The sequence below is a fragment of the Carassius auratus genome, chromosome 19 (assembly GCF_003368295.1).
Source record: "Carassius auratus strain Wakin chromosome 19, ASM336829v1, whole genome shotgun sequence".
Taxonomy (NCBI): Eukaryota; Metazoa; Chordata; class Actinopteri; order Cypriniformes; family Cyprinidae; genus Carassius; species Carassius auratus.
In genome coordinates, this window is record NC_039261.1 from 27,111,739 (window position 1) to 27,136,637 (window position 24,899).

At 37.8% G+C, this 24,899-nt stretch overlaps 1 protein-coding gene across 2 annotated transcripts; it reads left to right on the forward strand.

Moving 5' to 3' along the window:
* The first annotated feature begins 2,697 nt into the window (after positions 1 to 2,697).
* ctnnb2 (catenin, beta 2) lies at positions 2,698 to 19,439 on the forward strand. Of its 2 annotated transcripts, none has more exons than XM_026289867.1 (16): positions 2,698 to 2,775; positions 13,445 to 13,494; positions 13,972 to 14,196; positions 14,317 to 14,570; positions 15,011 to 15,249; positions 15,398 to 15,599; positions 15,693 to 15,837; positions 15,925 to 16,028; positions 16,108 to 16,446; positions 16,522 to 16,680; positions 16,763 to 16,882; positions 16,993 to 17,143; positions 17,329 to 17,450; positions 17,557 to 17,617; positions 18,283 to 18,514; positions 18,600 to 19,439. In XM_026289867.1, exons 2-15 carry the CDS (start codon positions 13,482 to 13,484, stop codon positions 18,486 to 18,488), a joined length of 2,340 nt encoding a protein of 779 aa, XP_026145652.1. In that variant the 5' UTR covers positions 2,698 to 2,775; positions 13,445 to 13,481; the 3' UTR covers positions 18,489 to 18,514; positions 18,600 to 19,439. The 2 variants fall into 2 exon arrangements, with proteins under 2 accessions (XP_026145652.1, XP_026145651.1); XM_026289866.1 differs by lacking the exon at positions 2,698 to 2,775 and adding an exon at positions 6,573 to 6,748.
* Positions 19,440 to 24,899: the final 5,460 nt, after the last annotated feature.

The following is a 24,899-nucleotide window of genomic DNA, read 5'->3' on the forward strand; positions in this document are numbered from 1 at the left end:
TCCAGCCCTTTTTTCCTGTCAAGGTTGGCGCTAGATGAGGTCATCTTTCCAGCAGCGGCTAAGAAAGCTTGTGTGTATATTGAAGATACGTGGATGTCTTATGGACACGTCTTGATGCCAAGGTTATGCTGACAGTATAAGTGTGTGAGTGAGGATTGTATGTGTGACGAGATTTTAGCTTTACCCCCTTCTTTAATCAACACACACAATAAACAAAGATAGGAAATTCCCCAGCAATTCTGTTAACCTTTCCATGCGAGCTCATGTTGAGTGTAGCATTTGTAAAATAAGCCTATTCACATTGATGTTAAATGTGTGTGAACATGTGTAAACAACTAATTAAAATTATACTTATTTTCTTAGAAAAATCTAACAGAGACGTGATACGTTGCATTCAGAAATTTGGGGTATAGGAGATTCTTTCAAAAATGTACAAAGAAATTAATTAGCTGATGCTTTTAAATAGCAAGGACACATTAAATTGATCAAAAGTGACAGTAATTATATTCAGAATGTTTATAATTAGATATTTATAATAATTAAATATGTAGGTATAATGTTTATAAACAGATCATTTATAATTTCAAATAAATGCTGTACTTTAATCCTGAAAAAGGGTATTACGATTTACAGAAAAATAAGTACCACATACTTCCATACTGATAATAAATATATATATATTTTTTATGTATTTATTTTATTTTTTTATTTTTGAGTAGCAAATCAGAATATTAAAATGATTTCTGAAGGATCATGTGACACTGAAGACTGGAGCAATGATGCTGAAAATACAGTTTTGTGTATTAATTACATTTTCAGATATATTAAAATAGAATATGGTTCTTTTAGTTTATAATAATATTTCACAATATTGCTGTTTTACTCAAGTCTACAGCCTTGAGAGGCTTCTTTCAAACGATATACAGAATATTTGCATTTTGTTAGCAAAATTGCATCTGTTTTTTACTACAGTCTATAAATAATGCAAAGTGCAGCATCTGTCACAGGATGATGTCCTATTTTTTGACGCATATACAAGCGTTGTGAAAGCCGACAGCGGCAGTGTGAATGATGCTGATCAGAGGAAGAACATCTAGTTATGCTGTATTGAAGTAAAATCCAGCAGCAGGCTTCATTTCATTCTCTGAGACAGAAATACACATGCACAGTTTAGATCTGATTCTGGATGTGATTATGTGTGAGGGATGAGGAGGAGGAGGAGGAGGAGGAGGATGTGAAATGGAGATAAATAATTTCAGCGATATAGCTTTCACAATGCTTGTGCTCATTCACCCTCTCTCACTCACTCACTCACGCACATAAGAGCTATTCCAGGAAATTAATTTATTTTTAGCAGAACTGGTATGCTTTTAATTACCAGCATAACTGTTGATGACTTATTGTAGGGAAAATAAAGGAGAAATTTCACAAGATTGACACTGGTTAAAATATTTCATAAAACCACAGGAAGTGACTATAAGGTTTACTGTAAATTGCATAAAGCTAACACACCGAATAATGCATAATTTCTAAATATTTGCAAAACAATGCATTTCAGATATATTGAACAATATCTGCTTACTTTGTGGTTTCTGTTGTCCAAACGTTCCCTCACGTTCTTAATTCAGTTTTTTTTCAGTTTTAACTAAGCTAAAAAATCCCCCATAAACGGGTTAAAGTGGTGTATAAAACAGAACAATGGGGCCATTTCTAAATGTTTGTGTTTGTTGGTTTTGACTGGTAACAGTTTGTGTTCCACTATGCTGCTTTTTAATTGATTTTCTATGTAAACATGAGCTAGACATGCATTTTTGACTGTCATTTTTCTCTCTCTATTCTTCAGTGTCCTGCACATTTTTAAGATGCCATGTCGAGTTAAAAGAAGTTCAGCTTTTCAAAATTCACCTGGAGACATTGTCTTTTTTCCATTCTTAAACATTGCGCTGCTTTTATGTGAACATCCACCATCACTCGGCAAATTCATTGTACTGTGCATGAGCCGTTCATAATTCTGCTCCGATCCATCTCGGATTTTTCCAAACACAAGAAAACATTTAGTGAAAACAGGCCTCAAAAAAGGCATATAATATCATGAATCCCGTGCAGAGAGGAGTGTGCATTTGTTTGTAGGCTTGTGTTCAAAATATGGATGGTAAAAGAGTGATAAATATAATGAATAGAGACTGCTAAATAGAAATTATAGACAGACTCCTTATCCAAGCATAATCCTGCATTCTTTTCTGGCCAAACATCCCGCTGTTCATTTGAAGAGCTGCGATGCCAGCCGAGCCCCCTCACTTCTCCGCTCACACATTACCAAAACTCCAGGGTTGCGTCATTTACCAAAAAGCACAAAAAATCTATCTGAAGCCCTCTTTTTCAATAAAGAGCATAAAGTTTTTTTTCCCTTTTGTGCCAAGTCCTTGTACTCCTTTCACACTGGCCACCAAACCATGCCTAATGGCTCCTGGGGAGAAGAGGCCCAGATTGCAGCGTCTTTTCCCGACAAAAAGAGCTTAGAAAACTAGGCTTAAAATTTCAGGGTGCCACCCCCGCCAACCCACCCCTCCTGGAGCGCGCATATGCCCCTTCTATCCCAGGAGAAACAAGAGATGAAATCAGAAATGGCTGCGGATGGTGAACGTGAGCAACCACAGTCACTTTGGGTTATATGCTGTAAATCAAATTCTTTTTTATATACTGCAGGTGAACATCTGGGCTGCTTATATGTGAATCTGACCCATCAAGAATGGAAGAAATTGCACTTTATTATGGGTAAGATTTTGCTTGAATACATTCGATACATTCATGTTTTGCTGTTGTGGGTTTGGAGTAGAAATCAAAGATGAAGATATTTTATTCAAGAGCATCACAGTTTTCAAGAGTGGACCATGAAAGGTTCAACAGATATGGCATATTTTTGGAATGCAGCATGTGATGTAGAAACCAAGATGGCAAAATGAACTTGGTGATGAAAGTGATGAAATGATGAAAATGGATTCAGCTTGCATATAAAGTAATGAAATGGATTTCCTTAAGACTGATTAAATAGCACTTTGAATGATTATTTTGAGCACTTTTGAATTTTCATTATATTGAATAAAAATGTGAAGCTTAGGTTGTGACTGCACTGAGGACCAAATGTTAATAATAGTAAAACACTAAAATCCCTTGTTTTATTTTTTACCAGTCAGTGGGTCTGTATGAGAAAAACATATTACTAAAGGATGCTTTGATTAAAATTATTTAGCTATAGGATGGAAAATATATATCAGAAGATATAATAAAAACTAGTGCATGTGTGTGTGTGTGTGTGTGAGAGAGAGAGAGAGAGAGAGAGTATATGAATGTCTGCAAACTGAGCATGAGCAGAAGGAAAGGATTAGATCATACATTTAGAGAGGATGAGAGGGAAAAGGGACAATAGTCAAGCAGTGTATAAATGAGACCAATGGGAAAGTCTCTGTATAGTGTATTGACCATATAGACTATACTTCCATTAGGAATATGCTTAGTGGGAAAATACATGCCAAAAAAGGACAGACGGAGAGGTTTTTTAATCCTAACTGCATCTGTTTGTTCATTACAATACCTTATTACATGTTCACAAGCATGCAGATGACAATATTGCATGAATAATGTTTAATCCAACCACATACAAGAGTTTATTTAGTGAAGCGCAGCATTGTCGAAGCTTTATACGAAGAGGCCGATTCCTTACATCTGCTCTGCTGTTTACACGCACACACATCTCCACCTTTTAAGGCAAGGAGATGAGAATTGATTGATTTTCTACTAGGTTTAAGGTGTGCTCTGGTTTTTAAGAAGATCCTTTCAAAAAAAGTAAAAGACAAACACAGTTCTGTGAAAGCAGAACAAGATATGGAGTCTATTTTAAGATGACTCGAGGAGCCAGCTCCTTCGATTTCTGTGGCGTTTATGCTGTTCATGTAAATGTGATTTAAGGTGAAGCTAACTTGGCATCAATATCGATAATTCATCTTCTTTTTATTGCGTACCATCTGCAATCGATCTGTGCTTGCTAATCTTCATTACAAAGGCCTCAGTCTCACTGATTTCCTAAGGACACACAATGTCGATGTGGGATTGTGTAATTTGCATTACATAAAAAAAAGAATGTGATGAGAAAAAAGACAACAATATTAGAATTCATATTTGTTCCATATTTGTCTGATAAACCACATCACAAAGAAAACCTTAAATAGATAGTATTTTTTTATTCTTTAATTTATGACAAACAAATAATCTTTATACAGTGAAATAATTAGTTATAGAAAATATGTTTACGGCATTTATTGCCTAAAAAATGAATGAATCATGGATTATTTTTCATGCCATTTTATAACACAGTTTCGATTTACATTTCATATTTAAATTGTTGATTAGGTTTTTAAATGCTTTTTAAACTCCAGAGTTACTTACTTTACTGTTAAAATGGTTAATGCTAAAAAATATGTTTTTGCGTAATGCTAAAATGGCATCAGTTCCACTCCAATATAAAATAAACAATTAAATAAATTTCCTTAAAATTCTCAAAAGCAAAATTGTAAGATGTAACAATATCAATATTTTTCTAGGGTATAGTTTCTGTATCAGTAGACAGACAGATTCTGTAGGTCACAGTGAATTTGGCAAGTCTGGGGAATGGCGTGTTAGGGAAATAGGGAACAGGAGGAGGTTATTAAAATATGACTGTTCGATTTTTAGTTGACTACCTCACACCTGGTACTCTCAGCATGAACTGAAAGTGAGGTGTACCTCTTACCAATAATAATAATAAATAAATAAATGGCTAAATAAAAAATGAAAGCTTTCTTTTCTTTTTCTTTTTTTACTATAAAGCTGCATGTACTTTTTTCATTTATATTCCATTATGTAACAGCAACATGTTAATGATTTCATTTCCAAATAATTTTAATAATAATGCAATAATGCCCTATAGAGTTTTATTTATGTATTTATTTAAGGTGAAAAGGCCCATAATATAAGAGATCCTATCTGTTTTGGGAGCGGGTCATGGGGGTTGGTCTGATGAAAGGCATAAAGCACTTAAAGTTGTTAAGGGCACTCCCACCATTCAGAAGCACTTAGTGTGGCCACTCCCCAAAATCTGCACACACAATTACCATTGGAGGGTGATATGGAAACACACACAAGCACTTACAAACACTAATGCTTTTAATTAATAAACTGATGACATTTCACAGGTATTTTGTTATACTGGATTTAAAATGAATGTACTGACAGATATTAAGTGTTTGTCTCTATAAAACAATGGGATCTCTAAATTGCATCCATCCCAAGGCATTTTCCTATTAAAATTATGAATATTTACTTGCTGTTGAATGTAATTGTGCTTGTCATCACCTGTTTAACATTTATATTAAGGGAAATTTATGTTTTCTTGTCAGAAGCGCTAAATAGGCTAACTTTTTTTTTTTTTTACCTCTGCATGTTGAATAGTGTCATGAATGAGTACTGTACACACACACACACAAAAAACATCTGCAGAATACATAGTGATTAAACCTGCCTCCTTAATCACCGTGTTAGACAGCTGCTGTTTAAATCTGTAAGTCTCAATTATCTTATTTAATACATTTGTTAATTTCTCATTTGGAGTCTGCTGTGTGTTCCTTATTCTATAATCATTAGATTTTAATCTGCCAGTTTTTAAACATGATATGTGAATTTCAGATGGACATGAATTCTGTTTATCTTTGATTGTTAAAATAATAAAAACATCCAGAATATTTAGATATTTAGATAGCATGTGAGCTTTTTTATGCCTTTATTAATTTATATCTGCTGTTGGATTTGAATTGTTAAATGCCTTTGAAAACAGGAAATAATGCACATTATTTTAGGCTACTTAGGTCAGGTAAAATCACACACACACACACACACACACACAAAAACTTAAAGGCAAACAGCTATTTGCTAAAGTAAAAATAATATAGTGGTGGTTTTAATTATTATTATTATTTATTTATTTCTGTAACAGCTACTTACTTTTCCACAACAAAATGTACAGTGACAGATGTAGGTTTACTGCTTGAGCAAAACTGTTACATTGTTTATTTTTTCCGTTTTAGTCCTAATGTTTTAACAAAGACAAAGCAGTAGGCTATAAAATGTTTCAAGAAACGTAGTTATAATACAAAATGGGGTAACTCAAGTTAACCATCCTGCAGCACGAGCAGCGTTTGCTCTAACCCTAATACAACTGTTACCTTTGTATAGCTGCTCCCGACATCCCATTCAAAACACCCACATTCCAACCTAATGGACGCACCTCGCCCTTCCTGTAGCTGCTATATTACTCCGCGCATATCACATTCCCGGTGTCGACTAAAGAACTTCTAGATCTCAGACGAGGTACTTGGAACATAAAAAAGTATTTAATGATTATCACATGTCACTTTATATATATGTATATTTCTAACGCTTAGCTTCATGCTGTTCTAAGCCGCTGCTGCGCCCTAGTTTTTCGCATGCGGTAGGATACATGAACTGCATTCCTCGTATAAGAGCTGCGTCTGAGCGACGCCATTTTAAGGTCTATATTCACATCAGCGCGGAAGGTTTGCAGCGCCGCTAACGCAAGAGAGTCGCGACCCGTCCGGGAATCTCACCGGCTGGCTTGGCTGTTTCATTCCTACTCGGATACCGACGCGTTGGTCAGGCTTCGCCGGCCAAACAAAGGAGTTCATCTTTATAATTTCAGGTAACGTTAAGCGTTTTAAACGCGGAATGATACAATTCCTAGTAGTTTTGAGATCGGAGCATCGGGAGGATCTTCCCAGGGTTTTCCATGCTCAACCTGAGGCTGGATCTACCTTCCGCGAGCTGAATACTTAAATTCGCCTTGTTTAGGTTTTTACTCTTATTTTATGCTTGTATTGATCTAAATTGCAGGTTTATACACACCGCACATTGACTCTTGTGTTTGTTTACTGTAACGTTAGCTCCGCGCACACTGGCTAACGTTAGCTTTCATTCAGGTCTATGGCTCGAGCAGCGAGCTAACCGCAGATCTCAAAACGATAAACAGTGTTGGTAATAACACATGATTTCACCTGGGACTCTCCGTGTTGGTTTTCACACTAATATTATAACGTTACACTTGTGTTTGTAAACCGCATCGTGATTTAATTTCCTCAGCTTCAACAGTTTATGTCGTCAGAAGTATCGTACCGGGGAACTTTTATTTGTGCTTGTCTTTTACAAATAGTAATGGAAACCGAGCCGATCGATTATGATCGTTGTAGTCCGTAAGATTTTCAAGTCAGTCGGGTGAAAGTATGTCAGCAAGAAAATCAATAGTTTATCCATTCGTGAGAATGGAGAAAATCAGTTTTACCTTTTTATTTGTAAAATCTTTCCAGTCCTGTTGCATAACTATGTAAGTTACGTGTTCGTCAGCTTAAAAGAGTGTAATGGAAACCCCTAATTCAGTTTGAAGTGATCAGACGTTAGGTTGAAATGAGTTAACGTATCTAAAGTGGTTTTCTTGAAGGGTGTTGCTGGATAAATTGTCAATTCATTTTGTTGAGAGGATAACCGTGATTTGTGATGAAGATGAATTGTCCTGGTTTTGGCGTCTCCTCACGGATTTGGTTTGATGAATTATAATCGCATTTCTCTGTCCGATAGATCGGAGTCGAAACATTTCAGGGTTCATTACTCTTCCTCGAAACAAAGGTCCTGGTGGCCGAATTCCTGCGTGCTTTCAAGAGCGACTCGGGTTTATCTGCTCCCAGAGTCCGGGGCAGCTGTTTCACACACTTTAGTTAGACGTCCCCACCTTGAGGCTCGGTAAGAGCTGACCTCAGATCAGCTCCGCTGGAGGAAGTGTGGGCGGGGCTAAAGTCCGACGGCAGCGTGTGGTCTGGAAACTGAAGAAGGTCGAAACTTTTCCACGATTACGCGTGTGGTCGCGTTTTCAGCGGCGAGTGTATTATGAGTTTCTTACCTGTGTGGGAAATACCATCAGAAGTCTGTTTAAAAACAAACTCGGTTTCCCATAATGAGCATAAATGCCGGGTTTATGGACGAAGAAAAGAAAATGATCTGGAACATAATTTGGGCTTGTTCACTAAGGATGTCTTCATGCTGCTTTAAGCAAACCTAAGATATTGCTCGTCTAATATACATACGTGTTTGCTTTTGTAAATTATATCAAATGCTTTCAACAAGATTGTTTAGAGGACTTGTTTACCCAAAAACAAAACTTGACACTCGCCCTTATGTTTCAAACTTGCATGACTTTGCCAAAAGTAGTATATTCACTTTCATTGTATTGAGGAAAAAGAAAAAGATTCAGTGGAATTGAATACATAATAAATAGTTAGCTTTCTAGTGTGAAAAGGGCTGCAAGTTCTGCTTAATATCGGTTATTTGTTGTTATTAAGAAACCCTACGATTGTGAATCCGAATAGGAGTTTGTAATGAAGTAAATGGTCTTAAAGGGACAGTCCACTCAAAACTACCAGAGAACCACTTCTTGAATCCTTGTTGTAAATATGCTGTCAAACGATTAATCAAATCCGAAATAAGTTTGTGCTCATAATATTTGTGTGTGTATGGTGTATATTCGTTTACACCGTATATATTTAGAAAATATTTACATATACATCTTGATATAAATATACACTGTTTATAAATATTTAATGAGCAGCATTTTTATTAAATATACATGTGTGCAAGCGTGTGTATTTATACATATAATAAATATACAAACTGCACTCACATTATTTAAACTAAGTTTTATTTTGGATATGATTCATCATTTGCACTAATTGTAAACCCTTTTTTTTATTTTTTTATTTTTTTTTTGCACCAGCCCTGTGCAGCAACATTTCAGATTCTGTTAACAGGATACAGTGACTAAACCTTAAATGAGCCCATCAAGAGGGCTAATCAGAAGGCCTTCCTTTACTTTGAAGGTTCAGTTTCCAAATCTGTCCCATAATCACACAGTGATTCGTCTGCACGTCCGCCTCCCGTGCGCCTGTATGGAATGCTGACTGGTGCTGCAAGGAAAACCCTGTAAATTTATGTCTGACTCCCTTCAGTGTTTATTGTCTGGTAAATTAATTCCAGGTCAGTCTCACCACTGTGGAGGACTACACATGCATTTTGCATAAACTACCACAGCTGCCTCTGTTTGCTCTCAAATCATCCCTCTGCCTTCACATGCACCCTTAAAAAGCCTAATTTATTAACATTGGCACAACTTCACAGTGACTTATTTCCCGCTAGTGGGGTCTTTCAGTACAGGCCTGTATTTGAAGCGCTGTATCTTGTGTCATGCAGACAAACACACACACAGGAAAGGAATGTCCATCGCTGACTGCAGGATGTTATCATAAGCAAGGTTTTCTGTAAATGCCTGTATGTGAAAGCAGCTCTTGATGTTATATTTTGGAGGGTCATGTCTAAATTTTCTGCTACAGTAGTGCTTTAGAATGCTGTACGTACCAAGGTGTTTTTTTTGGTGACTGTGAAGGATGACACTGTGATTCTGCAGCTTCATCATTAAAAGCGGTTCTCACTCAGACAGCCTGGATGCTCATCCAGCTGAGAACCAGCACTTAACCTACTTGCAGAGGGTTGCAATTTAGCACAAGAGCTGGAGTGCATGTGACTTGAGCTGTGTTCTGATTCACACAGTCTCTGCACCCGTGACCGTGGGACATCTGTAGAAGTTCAATTTACTTGACGACAACTTTATTCATTTTAGAATAACCTGCAGTGTCCTCGAATGTAAAATTTTTAAGTTCTGGAATTTCTTTACACGTTAATTCAGTTGCAAATACACTTGTTGAACCTTCTGATTTTAGACACTTTACAATGTTTAAATAGGTTTTGCAGATCTTTACCAAAAATGTAAGCAGATTTCCAAATATACTTATGTAGATCTTTAAATTTATTAAAAAAAATTTTTTTAAATAAAGTACCTAATGCAATTCAGTGAGTCTAAGTTTGTCATAAATAACCTCTAAATTTAACGATTTTTAAATATTTAATACAGATTTTATTTTTATGATTACAATAATAATGTTCTAGCTTTAAAAGCACTTACTGGTGTGCAAATTTTCCTGTTGCTTATTACACTTGTTCCCAGTGACACTGCATAGATTCTTAGTGGTCAGCCGATGTGATATTAGGGATTTTTTTTCTGTATTGATGATATCCGGAGGAATTTTAATTATATCCATGAGCTTGCATTAGTTCACTGTATCTGTTTAACAATTGTCCTTATTCAAACTGTTAAAGTAAACTTGTGTAAAAAAAAAAAAAATTTGTTTGATTTAGTAATAGTGCAAATGTCATTCCTCATTCACTATTAGTATTCAGCAAATGCATGCTCCTATACTAAACAAGGCCTTGAATATCTAACAAACATCTAGATTTTTTTTTTACTAATCTTGAAGGATATCTGCATTGGCTACCCAAGAATCCATATTGGTCGAGCACTAGGTTGTATTTGTAACGATTTGAACTGTGTTCATAGTTGTAAACATGGACTGATCCCCTTTGCCACGTGATGCTCTTTCCTTCCACGGCACCAAATTAATTCTTCGGATGTTTGTTTGTGGTCGGGTTAACTCCACTGATTGATGTTGCCTAATGTGTAGTTAAGTTGGAAACGAGCCTTTCGGTTTCTTCCCATGTTGTCGCAGTATGTACTTTACATTTAACCCTGATATCATGACGCATATTGGGTCTTTTGTGGCTTGCAGGATGTGAAAGCTGATGTTCTCCGCTGCAGGAAGACAAGTTTTGTCAAAGTTTCCGTTTCCCAGGGTTGTCCAATTCTCGACGTTTATTCTCTGAAAATGTCCCCTCAAGTCAGTAAGGCTGTTAATTAACCTCATTATATGGAAGAGTTTATACTGAGAGATGCGTTGATTTAGACTAGCTTTTAGTGTGTTTTTTTTTTTTCTGTTTTTGTTTTTGTTTTTGAGCCGAGAAGGGATGTTAGGCTCATTTAATTGATTAAATTGCTTTAGGCTCATGCAGGAAGGAAGACAATCCCTGAAGCAGACATGAGCAGTTTCCTATGGAAAGAAAAATCGACTGCTCTGGTTTGAGGCCAGCATTAGGAAACTTTCACGTTCTAAATGCTTGGCAGCTTTCGTTTCGTTGTGGCATCTTTTCACGCTTCTAAATGTGTCCTCTACCCCATGAACTGGCATCACTAGCCTGAGGCTCTGCGCGAGACTCTGGAGAATTCTAGGCATCTGAGTTTTAGAGAGGTCATTATAGCCAGATTTAACTTCAGACACCTACATTTTCTCTAGCAAATGCATACCGTTTTAAAATGGTTTAAACTCTACCATTCAAGGGTTTGGGGTTCACGAAGATCTACTCAGCATGGAGACCCACATTGTTGACAAAGGCTGATTTATACTTCTGAATCGAATCTAAGCCGTAGGTTGTGCGTAGTACGTGCAGGCTGCGGCGTAGCCTGACGTGCCCCTCCCCAAAAATGTCACCGTGCTTATTGTGATTGGTCTGCTAGTACCCCTCCCTCAATAAGTATTTGCATTTTGTGTGTTTTGCGCTTTAATATATTTTAATGTTACAAAATAAAAAAATCATAGAACAAGTGTCATCACTTATTATAAAATGTAGCATTACATTACTTTGTCTGCGGCAAACAGTTGTTCTGCCATGGTTACAATTCCTTGTGGAGATTGAAAGAATGCCATCTGCTGTTTTTATTTTTTATTCATTTCTTAAATGGTCTTTATTTCCCGCTGTTACGGCTGATGCTTCTCCAACAAACTGCTGCTGCTTCAGCTTTAGCCGTTGTCTGCGTTTACATGAGCAACATGCCCGTGGACACTGCAGGCTAGCGGTTTGCATGTGTACTGCACACTGACGCGGACAATGAACTCGGTAGTATAAATGGAAACCGATGTACATCCTATGGCATAGAGGCTACGGCGTATGTCTGACGCAGAAGAAATTTATTGGGCACCAAATCAGCATATCGCAATGATTTCTGAGGGATCATGTTACTTAATCTTTAGCTTTACCACCAGAAGAAATCACATTTTAAAAATGGATTAAAAATAAGAACTTTTTATTATTGTTAGTATTGTAATATTAGTAACATGAAATCATAATTTAAAGAATGCAGCCTTAGTAAGCACAAGAGACTTAACCATTACAAAAGCTTCCTGACCAAAGGTTTTGGTTGGGTGTGTTTTTTTTTTTTTTTTTTTTTTTTTTTTTTCTCCTGTAGCATTCTTTAAATAAGTTAAAGCACAAAATAATGCTGTCAGCATTCCGTCACGTAAAATCCTCTCGGAAACGTCGCAGTCATTTACACTTAAGCATCTTGCAACATGAAGGTTGCATTTTTTTTTGACAGCGTGTCAAGTTAAAAATAGTCCAACTTAAAACCTGTCTTGAGGTCCCTGTGTTCTGTTCATTTGTTGCACTTAATCCAGCTGCTTTTGAACAAGAATGTGTCTTGTTAATACCCTTAGGAAAAGTCTGTTGTCTTTTTAGTTTTTTTAAATAAGTCATGCTTAATTGTAAATAGTCTACTCTACTCAACTTGAGTAAATAGTCTAGTTGGTGGTTCAGTATTTACTTCATGCACTTTTGCTTTCTTGTAATCACTACTTTTGTGTGACCCTACTTGTTAGGGTATGTTCATTGTATTTCAGTTGTTTATAAATTACATATGTTTCTGTAGTGATTTAACCCCCCACCCCCTGAATATACAGTCGGGGGAGAGTTTTCAGCTTGAGTCACCTTTAAATTAATGGCTGATTACTTATAACCCAAAAAGGTCAATTTGGTAACACATTTTTTTGAAACTTGTTGCTTGTTTTCATTTTTCCTTTTGTTTTTTTTGTGTAATTTTGGTCCATCCCATTATCCCAGAATAATGGTCTGGAACCTATAGTGAAATTTGCTGCATTAATGGTGAAAGTGGTAAATCTGATTTTAAATTATGATCCTAATAAGCAATTTTAGATCGGTGTTGGTTTTTCCTCTGGCTGTTTAGAATCACATAATTTGTGGTGCTTGATGCTGTATTGTTTTCATCAGCTTTGGATGAATGAAGCTGACTAACCCCCTCAGCATGTTTTTACTGGCATTGCCAAGATGACTCACAGTCCCTTCTCCCTCTCTCGACTTCTCGCGTGACACCCTAAAGATTAAATGAGGGGAGTTTCCCCACAGTAAACACTACCTTTAGGGTCTGTAATGTAGATTAAAGCCTCTTTCTCGCTTGTAAAACAGCTGGTGTCTGAGGGGGAATAGACAAATGTTGCTGCTGATTTGTAAAATGGAGCTCTTTCTGGACCTTTCTATACTTGACTGGTTCTGTTATGTAGATACATTTTTGTCCTTTTTATTGGTTTAATTTTATTTATCTATATTTTTTCAACAGGTTTGGACGTCACTCAGACTGAGGGATTGACACAACGATGGCTACCCAGTGTGAGTTTTTTTTTTTTTATATATATATATGTATGTATGTATGTATATGTGTGTGTGTGTGTGTTAACCTGTCAGTTTAACAAGTTTGTCCAATCACTGAAGCTTGACGCGGACACAAACACAGATGAACTGATAAAGAACTGGTTTATTTACTGAACTATTTCTGTTAACCCTCACAGACCCAATATATCGCCAAGAATACCAAATACTGTTTGTACTGCAATGGAACTGGAATTGTAATGGTGTAGAACTTATTCATGAAGAGAGCCTTTGCTGATATGGCAATAAAAAATAGTGGCAATGCTTTTATAGAGGGCATTGCAGCTGCAGGTGTTGAAATATTGAATATCTTAACTGCAAATTCAATGAGGTGTAAGAATATTGCACGATCATGAGACTTTAGAGTAGATTAAACAAGAAAATAGTTTGGAAGAACTTTAAATTGAATGTTTGACGTAGATGTATTATGTCCTGTAGCTGACCTTATGGAGCTTGATATGGCCATGGAGCAGGATCGTAAAGCTGCTGTCAGTCACTGGCAGCAGCAGTCCTACCTGGATTCAGGTATTCACTCTGGGGCCACCACCACAGCACCATCTCTGTCAGGCAAAGGCAACCCTGAGGAGGAGGATCTGGACAACCAGGTGCTCTTTGAGTGGGAGCAGGGCTTCAACCAGCCCTTCACACCTGAGCAGGTGCCAGGTATGTGGCTATATTTGCTTCCAACACGTGGTGTCTGCATTAGTTAAGAACGGAAGCCCCTCTAACTGGATATTTTTAGTCTTGCCCTTTTTCTGGCTGATCACAAACTTGCTCTCTTAGACCTGGATGGGCAGTATGCCATGACCCGTGCACAGCGTGTCCGTGCTGCCATGTTTCCTGAGACTCTCGATGAGGGCATGCAGATTACTTCTACCCAGTTTGACTCTACGCACCCCACCAATGTGCAGCGGCTGGCCGAGCCTTCCCAAATGCTCAAACATGCCGTTGTCAATCTCATTAACTACCAGGATGATGCTGAACTGGCCACCAGAGCAATCCCTGAGCTCACCAAACTTCTCAATGACGAGGACCAGGTTAGAAAAAAGTCCCATACCTCATGCTTGTTAAGCAATCAAAAATGTGATTTTCTTTTACAAGACATGCTTTCCTGCTTCAGGGCACGTTTATTTGCAGTTGAAACCTAAAGATGGAAGATCTATTAGCAAAAAGAGCCTTCATTAAGATTATTTTTAGCCATATAGGGAAGCAATGACAGTTCTGTCTGAATCCCCTTAAGTTTTGCGTTTGGATGTCGTCATTTGCACAAGCTAGTGGTTTCCTGTTGGCAGATCTGAGATTGGTAGAGAAAATCACTGGTTTGAAGTGACCCTTGAAAGATTTCTGCATCTGACAAGCAAATTAGTCCCTTCACTCCTGATTTTCTCTGCAGTTGCACTGCTAAATGACAAGTAAATGTCAAGCAAGTTCAAATCTGCTCAAGCTCACTTCCCTCCTATTCACTCTTCCTGTCCAGGTGGTGGTGAACAAAGCCGCAGTGATGGTGAACCAGCTCTCCAAGAAAGAGGCCTCTCGCCACGCCATCATGCGCTCTCCCCAGATGGTGTCGGCAATCGTGAGGACCATGCAGAACACCAATGATGTAGAGACTGCCCGTTGTACTGCCGGCACCTTACACAACCTGTCCCATCACAGAGAGGGCCTCCTCGCTATCTTTAAGTCAGGAGGAATTCCTGCCCTTGTCAAAATGCTCGGGTAAGAGCACCAAAGTAGAAAATCTGGCACACTGATGCTTTAGTGTTTTACTAGTCAGTTTGAACATCACGCTAAAGCTTTAATCCCTTTTGCTGTCTTGCTTGTACCAGTTCTCTACTAAATGGATCTCAAATTATTGGTTTTCCAGGTCCCCTGTTGATAGTGTGCTCTTCTATGCCATCACCACCCTTCACAACCTCCTGCTTCATCAGGAAGGTGCTAAAATGGCTGTCCGTCTAGCTGGAGGACTTCAGAAGATGGTGGCCCTGCTCAACAAAACCAATGTCAAATTCCTTGCCATCACCACAGACTGCTTGCAGATCCTGGCATATGGCAACCAGGAGAGCAAGGTACATATATTGCATGAATTGGTCTTGCTAACTGGGGGGGAATAATGTACTAGATGTTCTCATGTTAATTCGTCTCCCCTCTTGCCACCACAGTTGATCATCCTGGCCAGTGGAGGACCTCAAGCTCTGGTCAACATCATGAGAACATATACATATGAGAAACTGCTCTGGACCACAAGTCGTGTGCTGAAGGTGTTGTCTGTCTGCTCCAGCAACAAACCCGCCATTGTTGAGGCTGGTACGTTCATCTCTGCTTGTCCCGATTAAGGATGTGTTCATGTATGTTATATCAAGGTCCTATATTATGCTTCTATGTGTGTTTTAGGTGGTATGCAGGCTCTTGGCCTTCACTTGACTGATCCCAGTCAGCGTCTGGTTCAAAACTGCCTGTGGACTCTCAGAAACTTGTCAGATGCTGCCACCAAGCAGGTAAATTCATGTAAACCATTAACTGTTTGTGTTCTGAATATTTGCACAACTTTTATTAAAGTAACATTTTGCCTTGTAGGAAGGAATGGAAGGACTTCTTGGCACTCTGGTTCAGCTTCTTGCTTCCGATGACATCAATGTGGTCACATGTGCCGCCGGCATACTCTCCAACCTCACGTGTAACAACTACAAGAACAAGATGATGGTTTGCCAAGTGGGTGGAATCGAAGCCCTGGTCCGTACTGTTCTCAGAGCTGGCGACAGAGAGGACATCACCGAACCTGCTGTTTGTGCGCTACGCCATCTAACATCCAGACACCAAGATGCTGAGATGGCCCAGAATGCAGTGCGTCTTCACTACGGCCTGCCTGTAGTGGTCAAACTGCTGCACCCACCCTCACACTGGCCTTTAATTAAGGTATGTGGCCAGTTTTTCTGTGCGTGGTCTTTTGAAATATTGCACATTTTAACAAATCTTCCCACATTCTTCTAGGCCACAGTCGGGCTGATCCGTAATCTGGCATTATGCCCAGCCAATCACGCACCACTCCGTGAGCAGGGTGCAATTCCCCGGTTGGTCCAATTGCTGGTGAGGGCACACCAGGACACCCAAAGGCGCACTTCAATGGGTGGCACACAGCAACAGTTTGTGGTACGTTAAGTTTGGATTTTCTGGGCATTTTCTGTACTTTTAACATTTAATTTTCCTCTAATTGTCTGCTTGTAATATTCAGGAGGGAGTTCGCATGGAGGAGATTGTTGAAGGTTGCACTGGAGCACTTCATATCCTGGCCAGAGACGTACACAACAGAATCGTCATCAGGGGGCTCAACACCATCCCCTTATTCGTACAAGTATGTCTAACTTGCTGATTGCCTATGTCCGCCATTCTACATACAAGATGGCTGCTGTTGTGACCTCATAAACCTGCGAGGTTTTTCAAAGTGTTTCTTTTGCTCTGTAGCTGCTGTATTCTCCTATTGAGAATATCCAGCGAGTAGCAGCAGGAGTGTTGTGTGAGCTGGCTCAGGATAAAGAGGCAGCAGAGGCCATTGAGGCAGAAGGAGCCACAGCTCCTCTCACAGAGCTGCTGCACTCCAGGAACGAAGGAGTGGGTGAGTGACTGCCCCCTATTGACAGACACCATACAGCTTTATAACAAAAAAGTCTCTTCATATCAGTGGACAAATCTTACCAATTTCTTTCTTTGGTGTGGATTATATTACTAACTGAAGGGTGTAAGAGGTCTAGGACACAGCTTTCTTTTAATCTTGACTCTTGTGTACTTATCTCTGTGTAGCCACATACGCTGCAGCAGTTCTGTTCCGCATGTCTGAGGATAAGCCTCAGGACTACAAGAAACGTCTTTCTGTGGAACTTACCAGCTCTCTTTTCAGAACGGAGCCCATGGCCTGGAACGAGGTACAAACATTCATCTGCTCTCATATGAAGATCATTTAATCTTTATGAATCCACTTTTATAAACCAAAAATCCTCGTTGGGTTTTTTTTTTTTTTTTTTTTTTCAGACTGGTGACCTAGGCCTTGATATTGGTGCTCAGGGAGAGCCTCTTGGATACAGACCAGATGGTAAGACACTAATTTATAAATAAATTCAGTGGTTTATTAACCTTTTTATCATTTCATAAAATCATTCAAGTTAAGACAATTTAATCACATCAATCTATTCATGTAAATGTTTGATTTAAAGTTTAAAACTTCTTGATTGTAATTTTAATGTGTTTTAAAATTGTAATTGTAATTTTAATAGTTTTTGCTATTAAACTATTTTTAACTATCAAAAGTTAGTTTGATTTTTAATCACTTTAATAAATAACATGAATTAGTTTAAAATGCAATGTCTTTCAAATAAAAATGAATTATTTGTCTGTGTATTTATAATAGATTATGTATATACATGTATACGTTGGTGCTGTCAAACGATTAATCGCAACCAAAATGTTTTTGTTTACATCCTTGTGTATTGTGTATATAAATACACACCATAAATTTTGAAAATTGTGACATTTGTATTCATAATGTAGATCATATATAAATCTTGAATGTATAAATGTAAATTCTCAAATGTATACATGCATAATAAATATGCACTGTACATGCTATGTAAACTTTTTTTTTTTTTTTTGTTTTTTTTTTTTTGTTTGTGTGTTTGAAGGCATTTCATATATTTGAAAACACACTTGTGTATTTAGCCCTTTATTTAAACCAGACTCTCAATCTCACATCCCTTTTAGACCCCAGCTATCGTTCTTTCCACTCTGGCTATGGTCAGGATGGTCTGGGTATGGATGGCATGCTGGAGCATGAGATGGTAGGCCACCATCCTGGAGCAGAGTACCCCGTAGAGGGATTGCCCGACTTGGGCCACACTCAGGACCTGATGGATGGCCTGCCCCCTACAGACTCCAATCAGCTGGCCTGGTTCGACACGGACCTCTAAACATTCACGGTCTACAAGTATGGATGGTAAGATGAGCTTCCAAAACTTGTTCACTGTATTCTGCTTAAGTTTGAATGAAGTGAACATTAATGAACTTCTGTCTCTCCACAGCTGTATGTTGAATGAATCTGCATTGTGATTTGAAGAGTCGTGGAAGGTTTGCCAGAGGGTGGGCTAGTGTTTCAGAAAGTGCCTGACACACAACACGCACTTGTCGCAGACGAAAGAGACCTATCTAATGGGGAAGTGGTGGATATGAGTCTCCTTTTATTGCTACGACCCCTCTTTTATTTTTTTTAATTTTTTTTGTTGCCCTGGATGGAAAAATGCAAGTACAGAGGGATTGTGATGCGGATGCTGATGAGTGCACATGAAAAGGATCTTTTAAGATGGAACTTTTTTTAAACTATTTTTTTTCTTTTCCTTTTCCTTTACTTAGCCTTATCATGGTACTGACCCTAGCTTGATCTTTTTTTGTTTCTGCCATTTTAATTTGTATTCCATATTTTTCTTTGTTTGTATGTTTTCTATAGTGTTAAGTTGTAGTGGAATTGCCTCCATTGGTTTCTGGATCTTTATCACGTGCTAGTGTACAACACTAATCTCAGTTCCTATGTAATCTGACTGAAAGTGTAACAATGTGTAGCTTTTTTTTATATGATCAGTTAAAATGGTGGTTGTTGGGAGTACAAAAAATTATATGCATTCTTACGAAGTTGAGCAAGGAGAAGCAGTTTTCAGTGTCACTGTTCCAAAAAGGGTGTGGATGCAGCAAGGGTGGGTGGGGCTTAGATGGGGTTTATGAGGTATACACAGAGACAGAAATCTTTTCTATGCTATCTGGAGGTAGTCTCTCTATTGAAGCAACGTCATTGTTTGTTAGCCTGTGTGGCTTCTTTTGGGAACATGGATAATGACATGGCTAACCAATAAAAGACTTTTATTCCATTGTGTTTTGTGTGATACCTAAATATGAAAGGCAAATACTGTGACTTTCATAAACTTAGACTTATACATTGCAGCTGGGTTCACGGGGACCTGAGTTAAATTCCCATCTCAAGGTCCTAAACTGGTCCCGCTCGCCTCCCTCTACCCAAAACTTTGCTGTCAACTCTCCACTGCTCTAAATGAAGGAATAAAAAGACCCAAAAATATAACTTAAAGTAATTAACACCATGTGAAAAGGAATGCTGTGTTTGTAGTAACAAGGTGGTCTTTAACTTCAAGTCTTCCATCCATAATGTTGGTGTCTGTAGTGGAAAAGTTAAATAAATTTTAAAAACCTAATATAATTTGGCTTGAGGCTGAAGGTGAGTACATTTTCAGCAGATTTGTAATCTTTAAAGTACTATCTATGAAGTAAAATCCATACCGACTGTGTGCAGTTATAAGATGCCTAATAAATGTAAATGTGTTTTAAGTGGGTCAGAGTTTGCCTTCTCTGCTCCCTGCCATTCATTTCCACTTCTCTGGAGGCCACTTATGTCCGTGTGAAATCCCAGTTAAAGATTCATTATCAGTGAATCAGCCTTGGAGGGGTGGAGATGATTTCCGTTCTCTTATCTGAATGTGTGGGGACGAGGGCAGGCGATGAAATCTGCACTTGTGCACGCATATGGGTTTGTTAGCAACCCCCCTTTTTCTAAATAGGATCCATATGAGCCTAGGATCAGAGAGCGTGTTTATCTTAATGGATGTCTTGAGCTTGGCTGATTCAATGCTTTTGGATTTAATTTACTCCGACAGCAGCAGTCCTGGTGTGATGCATTGATCTCATGTTTGATGTGCTTTTTAATTGATTTGTTGAAGCTGCTTGTCTGTTGCCCCTTATAGAGTTACCCTTTTATAGATCACATTTACAGAGCTGCAAGTACATAATTTTATATTTGAGGCTATATTTAAGGCTCTTTGCATGGTTTTTGTTTGCTAGATATCCATACAAAAATAGTTTTACCATTAAATGAGCTGTAAAGCATCAGCATTTTAACTCGCACTCTGAAAGTTTTATAAACGTCTCCATTTTCTGCCTCCTCCACTTTTTTTTTTTGGGAGAGGAATTTCACTGAGGCTTTGCCAAACGGTGGCTGTAGTTTGAAGTGTTGCCAGAGCTCTTTGTGCTGAGCAGCCCTCACCGCCCCCACAAAAAACACTCATCCCCCACTTCAGATAGAAAAAAAAGGGGGGTGAATTTGCCCAGTTTGGACAGGAGGCAGGGCCACAAGTCTATACAATGGACTTATATGAGCTTCGGAAAGTACAGGACCCAATGACTATGTAGGTGTTTCTTTAACTTCAATAAAACTGAAGTTCATTTAAATGTTTTTTTTTCATATGGCTTAATAATCATCACATTAAAAATGTCTTGGAAACTTTTTTTATTTTTTTTTTGGCATGAAAATATGATCAACTTTTCTCAGTTGTGTTGTCATTTTCCAATGCATCCAGCATTTTTTTACCCCTAATGAAGTTGTTTTGGTGTACTTGTGGGCGACAACATTGTTAATAAAATGAGATAAAATATGAGACATGATTTGTGAAGTAAATGAATAAACACATTCAAAAAGTCTCTTATGTCCACCAATGCTGCATTAATTTGATTTAAAAAAAAATACAGTTGCCTAAAAACCGTAATTTTAACATAAAATTTTTACAATTTAAAATAGCTTTTTTCTATTTTAATAGATTTATTTTAAATAGAAAATATTTTGTAACATTATAAAAGTCTGAATAAAAGTAGCCAGTAGGAACTTTTAAAGGTGCTGTAGGGAACTTTTGTAAAAAAATATTTTTTACATATTTATTAAACCTGTCATTATGTCCTGACAGTAGAATATGAGACATATAATCTGTGAAAAAATCAAGCTCCTCTTAGTGGTCCTATTGCCATTTGCAGAAACTCCATCGCTCCTGGTAAAAAATAACCAATCAGAGCTGCGGTCCGTAACTGCGTTTGTGTTCAAAATGTAGAAAAATGTATATAATAAGCGAGTTCACCATGAATCCATTTTCCAAACCATGTTTTTGGCTTGTCCTGAATCATTAGGGTGCACCTATAATAAGTCTTTATATTCTGACTATTTTTTCTTCATAGACATAAACAGAGAGAAGTAGTTCCGGCTACGATGTTCTTCCGCAAGACGCAAGCAGTTCTGTTTATTAACCGCTAGAGCGTCAAAAGTTCCCTACCGCAGCTTTAATGTCTTTCAAATAAACTACAGACCACAGACTTTTAAACGGCAGTGTAAATATCACTTGAGAACCAAATATTTTTTATATTGTGTCATGTCTAATAAAACTTTTTATTCAGAGCAAAGGAACGCTACCTTTATTCCAGAAAAAAAAGGATACATGACAGAATTCCCTTGTGATTCATGTATGTCCGCTGTTGGACAATTAATGTTAAGCGGATAAAATAAAATTGTTAAACGTGTGTTTTAATAGACAAAGCCAAAACCCATCGGCCAGACGCTCACAGAAACAAATAAAATGTTACGCAACTGTAACGCTTTCAGTCACATCGTCAGATCCTAAAAAGAAAAGGTAAGACAGAATACAGCAGATTTTGGCTGCCCTGAAGAGAGATGGCCTACAGACAACCAAGAACTCTCTGGCCTTCCCGCCCACATCCTCCCTTACCTCGAGGCGACACACCTGTGTGTTTGAGAGAGACGGTTCGCGAGATCAAAGCTCACAGACGGATCATGATCTAGTGTCTGTCACTCCCTGCGCTGTGAAGACGGCAAGTGTCAAGCTATAGACAATAGTTCACTGCAGTTCATGTTTCTTTCTCTGGAGCCACATGAAGTGTGTGAGGAGATACAACACAAACGTGAACTGTAACGAGAATGTTTTTCTTTATTAGCAATGTTTGCAAAGGTCAGCAGGAAAATACGGGAAACCTTTGTGTGCGCGATTTATCAGATATCATCAGGACAGGCTTACTGTTTGAGTTATTTAGACAATGCTGCTTTCGTGCATTAAAGCTTCGCAAAAAAATGAATCGGCGGGTGATGAGTCAGTCAAAAAGATTCACCACACAGCCTCGCTCGTGACTCATGAGTTAGTGGTGTGAATTATTGAACTCGATCAGCGAATCGTACACGGTTAAGATTCCCTCTCTGTCAAATATAATCCCCAACCCCAAATATGTACCATTGGTCATTTTAATTTGGTTGAGGTAATTTTGTTTTTGTTTTGCACGTTTCTGTAGTTTCTTCAGCATATTTGTGTTGTGAGGTTTTTCAGCATGTTTTGTATTTGGTTGTAATGCGAGTTTTTGCAGCACGTGCTGTCAAACTGATGAAGGTGTTTTCTTAACTTGCTGGTGTTTTTTCTGTTTGCACGTGTTTTCTGAAGTTGCAGCATGTTGAGCTCTCTCGGCCACCGTACAAAATAAACATTTGATAATAAGACCATCTTTGCCTATTTCTCACAGCAATAGCAATGGTTAATGTAATGTGTAGGTTTGTAAGATTTTCATCTGATTAGATTCTGCAGTTTGTCAGATAAATGTCTCATTCATTAAATGGTAACATGGTAACTTCAAATGTTTTGTCCATAGTAAAAAGGTTTAAAATCACCTACCTGACCAAAGTTCTTTAAAAACCCATAGACTTTGATTAAAGGATATCGTGATAATAGAGATTTGGAGTCATTTTCGGCTTGTTCCAATTACCAACCACCTAGCAACCTCCCAGAACACCATAGCGACCACACAGTAATACCCTGGAACCTGCCAGTTTTGCACCATCAATATCTCTCTCTTTATCGTCATTAAATGTAATTTAATTCAGTGCTAGCTCTCATAAAGAAACTCTACTACACCAATTCATACTACCATCAAAAAGTATTTTTCTAACAATCATCAATATACTGCCAGGCTCCCGTGAGTGATTAGCTGACACTACAATCCTAGCACTGGCTGATTCATCATTTGTTTGCAGTTTAAGTATTTGCTTGCAATGTATAAAAGGTTGGGAAGCCCCATAAACACACACACGCATAGACATGCTTATTCAGCCTCTCTGACAAGAGCAAGGGGCCTGTTGCCTGGCAACCAGGGGGTTTTATGGCAGGAGAGGCACTTACAGGCACTCTGGCGCTCACGCACATCCGTGCACATCCGTGCAGGTGTCTGTTGGTTGAGCAGAGAGGCTGGGTGGGGACAGACGCACACTAGAAACAGGGAGATGAAAGCCTGCTTTTTACTCAGATAAAAGAGATGAACTAAGAGATAAACCCAGAGACGCCGAGTTTTCTGCTGATGTACAAGAGCTTTAGTTAAGAATGAGAGGAGAGAAGCTTCATTATCTGTGCTAAGAGAGATTGAGAGATCGGCTGAGGCAGTATGATGTCGTTTGTAATGATGTCAGCGCTCCAGTAGCAACCCACCGGAAAGAAAAATCACACGAGATCTCTGTAATATCGCAGCTGTTTTTCTTAGACAGCAATGAGATTAAATGGAGAGTTGCAAACATAAGAAGACTTGATTTGAGTAAAAATGTACCTCTAGAGCTCCAAGAGATCTGACCAATGTCTCAAACATTTGTCACAAAACCATAGTCTATCAAAGGTCAGAGATTTTGATTGAAACATCTATTTCTCAACAAATCAAAGACAAAATGATCTTGTTTATTTAAAGAAGAATGTTTATCTTTTATAACTTTGTATACTGTTATTTCTTAGCTTTATACTGTTATTGTGATGTCAGATTGTTTCAATTTTCATAATGGCATAATGGAGTATGAAATTGAATCAATTTGAACAATAACATTGAACTTTGGGAATCAGGTAAAGCATTATTATTATAATCATTATTATTATTATTATTATTATTATTATTATTATTATTACTGTCTGTTTTACTACTACTACTACTACTACAAATAATAATAATATAATAATGATTTAATAAAAAATAATGAAAAATAATACAGAAAATGTATTATTAATAAATTAATTAATTACATAATAACGATTTTTATTATTATTAGAAAATAAAATAAAAAAGTAACACACAAAGATTAATATTATTATTATTAATAATAATAATAATTCCCAAAGTATGTTATTGCACAAATTCATTCACTTTCATACTCCATAATGTCCCCAGGTTAATAATATAACAACAACAATAATAATAATGCCCCAGATTAATAGTAATGGAAATAAAAAAAAATTATGATGAGAAGAAGTAGAAGAATAAGCCTTGATCAAAAAATGATATCTGGCAAAAAAATCTGAAAACTCAGTTTCAGTTAATATTCTCTCTTTCTTTCTCCCAGTGTCTCTTAATCTCTCCGAGCCTAGGGCTGTAATTATCTGTTAAGTAGATTCTTTGTTGCTCTGAAATGAAGGAAAAGAAAATGGGGGCAGTTTGCAGTTAAACAGCTGAAGGGGTCCTCAGAGAAG

What these genes read in the sequence shown, in the direction of transcription:
- ctnnb2 (XM_026289867.1), top strand. An exon ending in GCCCTTGTCAAAATGCTCGG is followed by an intron (nt 15,250 to 15,397) that starts GTAAGAGCACCA and finishes TTGGTTTTCCAG; the next exon opens with GTCCCCTGTTGATAGTGTGC. An exon ending in ATGGCAACCAGGAGAGCAAG is followed by an intron (nt 15,600 to 15,692) that starts GTACATATATTG and finishes TTGCCACCACAG; the next exon opens with TTGATCATCCTGGCCAGTGG.